Below are 8,155 nucleotides of genomic sequence, written 5' to 3'. Positions count from 1 at the left end.
CGCGGTGGTTTTTTTAAAAAAAAAAAGCAAGAAAAAAAAAAAAAAAAAAACTGCATGAACTTACTGGTGAGGTCGAAACACACAAGTCCCCATCTATGGTTAGATCTGAATCCCGGTGGCTGCTCGATTCAAATCAAAGAGTCTAGAAGGATACTCATCCAAACATCCACCACGCATTCTATGATTTAGGGTGAACTAAATTACAGGCTGTAAGGACTATTTTGCACACGAGAATCCACCACCAGAGAGCCCTGGGTCCCTAAAGTTGAAAGCATCAAAGGTAGGCAGTGTGCGTTTTTTTTTTTCCCAAGGCAAGGAAGTGAAAACGTATGCAAAACATTGCACGTCTACCTTTTATAATTAATTTCCCAATGCCTCACCTATACGTATTTTAATAATTCCTGATTTATAAGATGGTATCTATAATAAAATTTTCTATTTTCCAATAAATGAAAAGAAGGCAGGTTCATTCTGACAACAGAGTGTCACACAATATCTGCTTGTCAGGCCCCAATTTTTACTTCTTACATGTAAGTTAAAGGCTAAGGAATTTATAATGCTGCCTGTGAAGGGAACCACTTTTCATACACAAATGTGATCTTTTTTTTTTTTTTTCAAAGGGTAATACAACAGTACATTTACATAAACTAATCCAAACAATCTATGTATTTGACAATGGCAAACCTCACACAGACGGCCTATTGTTGGTTTACATCTTGGAGTTCTTTATATTGGCTTGTAGCGCTGCTCTAGCTGTCAAAGGTTTGACTTGGACTCTAAATAAATGGTTATAGAAGTGCTGTGCGGCGATATTGGACTTCTTTGCAAAAGAAAACCTGCTGTGTATGAATTCAAAAGCTATTAATTTTTCAGTCAAAAATATTCGTGCCTATTTCTTTTAATAAAGAAATACTGTGCTGAGCTACTAAGAGATAATGTTGACTAGTGGTAGAGAATTTTCAATAGAGCAGTTAAAAATAAATTTAGTAGGAGGTCCCCTTCAAAGTTATAATTTTCTAGAATGTAAAACATTTTTTTTTTTTTTAAATACTAATCAAGACAAAACCTTCCTTCCCTGTTCACTTCCCCCATGGCTGCGAGTCCCTGTTTACTGACTGCTTCATGCCAGTCCACATAGGCACTCCCAAAGGTCCTTTTGTGGCCTACATGGGCTGACACATAGGGTGATTCTTTCCAGCACCCAGTCCTGCCATTTGCCCAGCACCCTGTGGGGTTTTGCTCTGCCTTCTCTCTCTCGCTCTCTCTTTTTTTTTTTTGGAGAGGTTTTTGCTATAGGGCGCATGCGCTCGCCAGACAGACAGAGAGAGACAGAGAGACAGAAAGCGAGAAATCACCCCCCGGGAGGATGGCCACGCCGCAATCCCTTCTCCTCCATTCTCCTCTTGGGATCTTGGGCATGCACGCACACGCACCCGGCGTGAGTTTAAGCCACCGGCTCCGGGACGTGAACCACGGTCGACTACGTGGGAGTCCAGTGAAAAAGCCATTAAGTTAAATGCTGATCCCTTGCTCTGCTTTCTCTTTAGAGGTATCCCATGATCCCAAACAAGGCCATTCCTAGAGTGTTGAGTCCGAGTCTCACTCTCTCTTGGTTGTTTTTAATCCACAGAGGGAGGAAGAGATCATTCCATTCTCTCCCTTGTTTCAAGGTCTGAAGACCCAAACCCTTCCTCATGGAGAAGGGTTACTCTTTCACTAACACCATCTGAAGACTTGCAGAGAATTAGAAGGCAGTCAGTACTCTTTGCAATTAGCCAAGCCAATTTCGGATGTCTGCCAAGTCATCGATCTGCTTAGCTGGGTGCCTGTTGCTTCCCAGGGTCCCCCTTAATAGGAGAGGTTGGAAGGAAGAGCCCTGTTGGCCACTGGTTCCAATAGGAATGGCCTGGTTCTTTTTCTCCTTCCTTTCTGGAAGCCTACACATCCAGTCTTACAGCCATTTGCTGTAAAAATATGTGGAAACTAAGGACTCTTTCCTAGTAAAAATGGATGCACGACGTGTTTAATGATTTTATGTCCTATATCTCAGTAATGTGTTCTGTTTCAGACATTAATTTTGTCTGCCAACTGCATTCTGGCAGGCTACCATATTTGCTGGGTTAATAGTCTGACTCCGTTTTATTTCTATCACCATAAATCATACATATATGGGTGTATGTTTGCTTTATTTATAGAAAAAAATCAGTCAAAACAGATAAACCAATACTTTGCCATTACGCTGCATCATTGCATATTGATTAAAATTGCTGGTACTAACTATAGATTGTCAACGCTCAATTAATTTTCACACAGTGACTCCAAGCAAAATCAAATAAAGGCAGTGTACCTTTAAATTTTACAAATCTTAAAAATCAAGAAGCAGAGCACTGTCTCCATGTCGAATAATCAGTTAAAGCTACTAGGAGACTTTTAGAACTATAAGTACGTGAGAGATGCAACTGATAAAGGGATCAATTTGTTCTAAGAATGAGGCCCAAGACAGGATTTGGGGTTCAGTATCAAAATTGAAGAATGGTTATCAAACTGCCTGTGCTGGAATGATATCCTTCAAGAGAACAAGGCAAGGAAGAGTGGATCCCTAAAAATTAAACATTATTTCAATGTACTGAATTTGATCTCCTGTGAAGGACTTTCACTTTCAACTCCTAGTAACCATTAGATACCCTCCATAACATAGCTGCTCAGTAACTCTTCCGACAGTCAATGTTTCCTATTTCTTACCTCTGATAGAATTCAACTGGACTCTTTCTTGCTCCCCTTCTCATACCCAACTGTGTTACCATTTACCCAGGCTGAAATGGCTCTTCTACTCGCACGGTCTCGCTTACCTTCTCTGCTTTCCTTTTCTTTTTCCAGTGAGATCTCATAAAGTATTAGGTTGTCGGAAAAGTCATGACATATTTTTCCACGCATATACGTGTCATGACTTTCCTGACAACCCAATACTTCGGGACCTTGGTTTAACACCAATCATCCTGTCTCCAAGAAGAGCCAGTTGCTTGGGCTTCACAGGTAAGGACCGTGTTGGAATCTTCCCGTATCTCCCCAGATGTCGAGCACACTGCCTTCTTCATAGTAAATAACCAGTAACAGTTGGTGAACTAAAGGCCTTCAACACTCACATCTACACAGGGAGGCTGGGCTTCTTGCTATGCTCAGGGTAGGGAAACAGAAAAGAAACACAGTACTTATGTTTTGCTTTCTGCCCTCGGTGTGGATGGGTACTTACGGGCTGAGGGGCGGCTTTGGGTTCGGTAGACTTCACATGCAGATGGGTCATCATGGCTTGCAGGCGCTCTTTGTCTTTTGCAAGCTAGTAGAAAGAAAATGCTTTGTTATTTCTCTGAATAGACGCATGGCCATTTTACCACCACAAATGATATATATTCCCAATTAAACTATGGCAACAAAGCACATGACAATCATTTTCATTGCTTAAATCGTTTTTGAAATCTATGCAACCATTGCCAAGTATCTCTAAGAACCTGGAGGTGTCGGTGTGAGATTTCTCAACACAAGATGCATTAGACTTTAACTGGGAAGCTCTAGACCTGCTGGCACCAAGGAGTCCAAGTAACACAGACAGCTAAAAGACAAACGTGAATCATGCCTATTAACCAACCTTATTCATGAGGAAGCAAAAGGAAAATGAGCTAGGTAGGTAAAACTCATAAATTCATCTGTTGTGGTTGTGGAAAAAACTCCTAGACAGATGGATACATTTATGCAAAGTCGGCTTCATCTTTCTTAACTGGTAGGAACAGATTAAGACAGTGCTGGCAAGTGACAGCAGCAGGGCAGGAGAAGGCCTACGAGGGTTGACAGGTTCCCATTTTCGAGTGAACGTGAAATAAACTTAGTTCATCGGGGTTTGAGTACCTGCTATGTGCTAGTCTCATCTTAATAAACTAAGTCTCCCCGTTCTAGAAAAAAAATGAAGTCCCAGGAGTTTCGAATTGGACGTACACAGCAGGCGTTCAAACAGACTGTCTGGATGGTATACTCTTTACTGCTCGCTTTGGAGTGTTTTGATGATGATAATTTTGACAGTTCAAGAACATCAGGCACAGGAGACGTATAACAATCACTCCTGTAGAAGAAATGGGAGACTCATCCCAAAGAATAAAGGTACGGTTAAAAGAACAGCTGTGCCACTTGTTGAAAATGTGTAAGACATTAGCAGTGGTGACAATGAGCCTGAGACCCCGCAAGTGTGCCCGAGTACTACTACATCCGGTTTTCTTTCAAAACTTCCACAGACCATTTGTCCAAAACGATGCCTTAGAATTGGGGAAGGATGCATTCCTTCTCTGTCACATACTTAACCTTAAATTCTTTTTTTTAAAAAAAAAAAATCTCTGTACGTCGACAGTTATCCTAAAACATCAATCAAATATGCTTTGCACTTTAAAAGCCAGTCATTTTGCAAAGAGGGAGAGGTTCAGGAATTAGGGCAAGGCAGAGAAAAGGGAAAGGGGACCAGAAAAGAAAGAGCTTGCAGCTTATTCTGTGTGACTCAGTCTCAAGCCATATCACATTTTTTTTTTCTTTCTATTCCCTCGTGGTGAAGGGAAGAATAAATTAAGAGGAAGAAAGAAAGATTAAAAAAAAAAAGGCCTTCCAGTGTTAGCATTTATCTTTCAACAAACAGGAAATGAAAATGATACCATATTAGGAGCCACTTTATGTTCTTCATCCTCTGTTCTTTAGTAAGTTATTGAACAGCCTAACTACAAGATTCTCTGAACACATAATGCTAAAGGAATTCAGTTTTCCAAAGTGGCTCAGTGAGAACAATTATAATGTTGGGAATGGCATGTTTATACAAGTGATTATTATTATTTTTTTTATGTAAGTGTCCTAAGTTTTGTGATGTTAAAATGAAAATATTCTTAGATTTAAAGAAAAAAAAATATGTTTTGTTTTAAACGGGATCACCGGGCAAAAGGAATGAGGCTTAGATGTCATTCATTTTCAAGTCAAGAAGTCTGCCATGCTGAAGAAAACCCATGAAGGATGAGAGGTGATATTCACTGAAGAATCTGTTGACTATTAATTGTGACTTCATTTGGGGGTAAACACTGGTGATGTGGCAACTCGGCAGACGCGGTCTGGCAGAAGGAAAAGTCAAGCCCCACGCTTCAAAGATCTCCTCAATCCATCCAAACCCTACACGCTGACCTTGCGCTGGACACTCAGAGGGACTAAGCCGCTTACGCCTAGCAAGAATCCGCACACATGACCGCATCGTAAGCTGGGAGGTCATAACCACGGGGGCCATTTTCCCCTTTTCCTATGTGACTAGTACCTAGAATTCATCAGCCCTTTGGAGCATTATCCAGAAACCTCAATTCTTCCATCCTAGGTCTGCTTTTCTAGAAGAGGGGGGAAGGCTACATAAAAAGGCGAAAATGCAACTTTGTGTTTGTGTTTGGCTAGTGCGAACTGACAGGTCCTATTGTATTCTTGGATGAGCTTGAGATTAATCCTTATAGCTCTAATACACACTGTTTTAACAATTAACAAAAGAAACCTGCCAAATTCACTTCTTGTTTTCCCAGGCAAAAAGGTTACACATTCACACCTACTGAAACCACAATCCTCTTTCGACAGTGGCTGTCTCCCATTTATAACACTCTCTAGTCTTTCCGAAAGCTTTTGCCTTCTTTATTACTTTCTATGCCATCATTCCAGGAGCTCACCGTCCCCATCAATTTTCACGGCATCCTTTCATTATTATAATACGAGAACGCAAACATTTAATATGAGCAGGTATGTTCCAGCATTCCATCTCAGACTGCAAATCCCATAAAAAGCAAAGAAAGAGAGGGGGAGAAATTCAGTCCAAATGTCAACTACAAACTCGGCCATCAGATTTAAAAATGTTTTACAGTTGTGGTAACAAAAGCTTTGCTGGCGGAGGAGGGATGGGTACATGGCACCAGTGGGCTGACAATGGGTTGCATGTCACAAGCTGCATGTGCAGGGTTTTGTGGTTTTATTTTTTTTTTTAAGAATTTTTTAATTGTATTCATCATCATCATTATTATTTTCTATTTTGTTATAGGGCATGTGCACTTGAGAGAGAGAGAGCGAGAGAGAGCGAGAGAGAGCAAGCCACCATGTCTGGGACTTGAACCACGGTTGGCCATGTGGGAGTCCAACCACCATGGTGCCTGATGGTCCCATGGGTTGTATTAATTAGGCATTCTGCTCACCAATTCTGCAGGACGCCGGCAGGGTGACATGGTAAAGGATGTGGGATGGACACCTCAATCACACTGAGCCATGTTCAAATCCTGACTCGGTGATTTCTACACATGCTTTGTGACCCTTTTCAATATTTCACTCTACTTCCAAATATGGATGATCCCCTCTGAGCTCTGGAAGGTGGTTCCGAGGACGACACACGCTCTCGCACATCAAAAGCTAGCACGGCCCCTGCTCTACTTCCAAATATGGAATGATCCCCTCTGAGCTCTGGAAGGTGGTTCTGAGGACGACACATGCTCTCGCACATCAAAAGCTAGCACGGCCCCTTGTGCTCCATGATTGCTCAAAAACAACTCATCTTCTACTTTACATTTTTTTTCTTATTTTATAATTTCTTATTTACGTTTAAATGTCACACATATTTGTGATGTACGATGTGGTCGTTCCTGGCATGCATACAGAGTGTGCGGTAATCAAATCAAGGACACTAACATCTACTTCGTTTTTCACACAGACCCTTACGTTCTTGTGTCTGTTAAATGCCATTTTTCTGGGCCCCTCCCATCTGTCCCGACTAACCAGCTCCCCACACGCTAACCCCTTCCCCGAGACTTTACACGAGGGTGAATGGGACTATGTAGACTTCGACCGGCTGAATGTTCGCTCTCTGGATACACGTAAGGGAGACCCGCCGGGGACTGCGGCCGGCTAAGGGGGAGGAGGACCCAACACGATGTGGTAAAGATGGAACGGGGGGCGCTGGCAAGATGAAGGCTGCTTCTCCCAGAGTTATCGCCTGCTCTGACTAGGTCTTCGCCCCGACCCGGGCAAACGCCCCCCCTGGCTGATATAGGTCATCCCCTTTTCTATTAACCATGGCGTCACATTCGGTTTCAGACAGGCCAGGCCGGGAAAGATCGGAATGTGTGCATCGCTCCAGACCTCCTGATAACCGCCGCAGGCGAGGAGCTCTATCCAGCATCTTCAAAGACAAAAACTGAGAAGATTACACTCATTCTTTCGGCAGAGAAAAGGGAACGGGGTTTGGGGTTCATTTAACACCATTTCGTATGTTGTCAGGAGGACTAATCATTTTCAGGCCAATTTGGTGGTTCTCACTCGTGAGAAACAAAACTCGGGTGAAATAAATGAAGACTTTGCCATGTGTAAAAAGCTGGAATTCTTGAGGACTGATAAGAAGAGGGGACCCAAGGCACTCCTGATTTCAGGGAAGCAGAGCCTGTCAGAGCTACCTCACGTCCTCTAGTTTCACTCTCGCGTCCTTGTAGTTGGGGAAACGGAGGCTCACGGGGAGAAGGAGTCCAAGATCTTTTTTTTTTTCACTATAGGGCGCGTGCGCTCGCCAGACAGAGAGAGACATAGAGACAGAAAGCGAGAAATCACCCCCCAGGGGGGATGGTCACACCGCAATCCCTTCTCCTCCATTCTCCTCTCGGGATCTTGGGCACGCACACGCACCCGGCGTGAGTTTTAAGCCACTGGGTCCGGGACACGAACCGCGGTCGACTACGTGGGAGTCCAGCGACATAGCCATTACGCTAACTGCTGGTTCCCAAGGTGTCCAAGATCTGAAGTAGGGAGGGTGCAGAAGCAAGACCAAAAGCTTATTTCGGTAGTGCTCGGTCTGCGTTTTCAGCACTGCTGCAACCCTAAGAAGGTGATCGGGGACAATAACTGAAACTACAGGTATCCCCAGCCCTCCAGTGCCGAACTACCCTCATACAGAACCTCCACAGGAGGGAGGGGAGGCCAGGGTGAGGGAAGGGAAGGCGAGGGAGGGGAGGCCAGGGTGAGGGAAGGGAAGGTGAGGGAGGGGAGGCCAGAGTGAGGGAAGGGAGGGTGAGGGAGGGGAGGCCAGGGTGAGGGAAGGGAAGGCGAGGGAGGGGAGGACAGGGTGAGG

The 8,155-nt window shown here is 43.7% G+C and overlaps 1 protein-coding gene across 1 annotated transcript in view; it reads right to left on the bottom strand.

Moving 5' to 3' along the window:
• FOXP1 (forkhead box P1) overlaps positions 1-8,155 on the bottom strand; it is a 759,404-nt gene that overhangs the window by 28,479 nt on the left and 722,770 nt on the right. Inside the window, exon 15 of the mRNA XM_006158051.3 lies at positions 3,251-3,334. Coding sequence (XP_006158113.1) covers positions 3,251-3,334 — 84 coding nt within the window. The remainder of the gene's footprint in view (positions 1-3,250; positions 3,335-8,155) is intronic.

This window comes from Tupaia chinensis, unplaced genomic scaffold (genome assembly GCF_000334495.1).
Source record: "Tupaia chinensis unplaced genomic scaffold, TupChi_1.0 Scaffold000570_1, whole genome shotgun sequence".
Taxonomy (NCBI): Eukaryota; Metazoa; Chordata; class Mammalia; order Scandentia; family Tupaiidae; genus Tupaia; species Tupaia belangeri.
The sequence above is the reverse complement of the archived record's forward strand: the minus strand, read 5'-3'. Positions and strand labels throughout refer to the sequence as shown.